Source organism: Papilio polytes, unplaced genomic scaffold, assembly GCF_000836215.1.
Source record: "Papilio polytes unplaced genomic scaffold, Ppol_1.0 DF824382.1, whole genome shotgun sequence".
Lineage (NCBI taxonomy): Eukaryota > Metazoa > Arthropoda > Insecta > Lepidoptera > Papilionidae > Papilio > Papilio polytes.
The window spans coordinates 421144-422552 of NW_013524822.1; the positions used below are offsets into that span (position 1 = coordinate 421144).

The following is a 1409-nucleotide window of genomic DNA, read 5'->3' on the forward strand; positions in this document are numbered from 1 at the left end:
TTCGTGCTAAGATGTTAAAGGGGGCTCTACCACTGTTAAATTTATGAGCACATGTTAGTTTATGTGCATATATATTATTCTATGTGCACATATTATTTTATGTGCACATATTATTCTATGTGCACATATTATTGAATGTGCACATGTCACGTGCCGCACGTACCGACGGCGGTGCGGTCGTCGCAGAGTGCGCAGAGCGCGGCGCGCGCGGGCGCGGCGGCGCAGCAGAGATGGCGCGCGGGGCCGCGCGTCGCCCACACGTGCAGCGTGCCCTTGTCCGACACGCAGCACACTAGCGACGCGTCCCCGTTCATACTTATACTGTAACATATATTACACTTTTATAGTTTACTAGCTGTTGCCCGCGACTCCGTCTGATTGGAATTAAAATATAACCTATGTTACTCAGTGATAATGTAGCTTTTAAATGGTGAAATAATTATTGATATCGGTCCAGTAGTTTTTGAAATATTTAAATACATAAAAAATACAAATCTTGTTCTCTTTCTAATATTCTATTGTGTACTTGCTGTTGCCCGCGATTCCGTCTTAGTGGAATTAAAAAAAAGGAAGTAGCCTGTGTTTTTACTCTATGGTTAGTTCTGATCTGTGTAATAGTTTTATAACCTTTGACTATTATGTACACTATGATCTGTGGGCTCATATTTAGTAGTTACTATAATAGAATTATCTCACACTGCTATCTAATCTTACTAATATTAAAATGCGATAGTTTAAATGGATGTTTGTAGCCTAAACTGCTGAAGGGACCTCGATAATTGTATTAGAAGTATGAATACAATATTCTGGAGGAACATAGGCTATTTACTTATATTTTTTAAATTCATGCGGACGGTCCGCGGGCGAAAGCTAGTAAATCATAATCTTACATACAAACCAACATTCTAGATAGATTAAGAGTTAACATAAGCGTGTTATCTTACCAGTATACATCAGCGTAGTCAGCGCCGCGCCGTAGTTCATGCAGCATCAATTTGGTGGTGGTATCCCAAAGCCTGATGATGGTGCCACGCCGCGAGGCGGTGGCAAGCCGCGCCCCGCTCGCCGCCACACTCACACATGCCACCTCCGACTGGTGGCAACTCACCACGGAAGGTGACCGCGATTGTGAACCCCGGACCGCGACTGACACGTCCTATAAATACAAGCGGGCGCTGAAATATCCGGTACATTCCCAGAGTATGCACAAACAAGGACTTGTAGACCGGTAACTATCTTAATAAGTGGTTTTTCGTTATAAAAATCTTGCAAAAACATGTTCGCGTTTTTTTTCTATATGGTGATCCATCACACAGGGTAGTTTGGACATCAGTCCCCTTCCCAAAAGGGAAATCAATAAAGCCGTTTTTATTTTATTTATTATTGCTTTCAGTTGCTTGTTTTTTTTT

The 1409-nt window shown here is 42.2% G+C and overlaps 1 protein-coding gene across 1 annotated transcript in view; it reads right to left on the reverse strand.

Moving 5' to 3' along the window:
* LOC106111447 (WD repeat domain phosphoinositide-interacting protein 4-like) overlaps positions 1–1409 on the reverse strand; it is a 14411-nt gene that overhangs the window by 3320 nt on the left and 9682 nt on the right. The window contains 2 exon segments of the mRNA XM_013293555.1: positions 164–321; positions 945–1265. Coding sequence (XP_013149009.1) covers positions 164–321; positions 945–1265 — 479 coding nt within the window.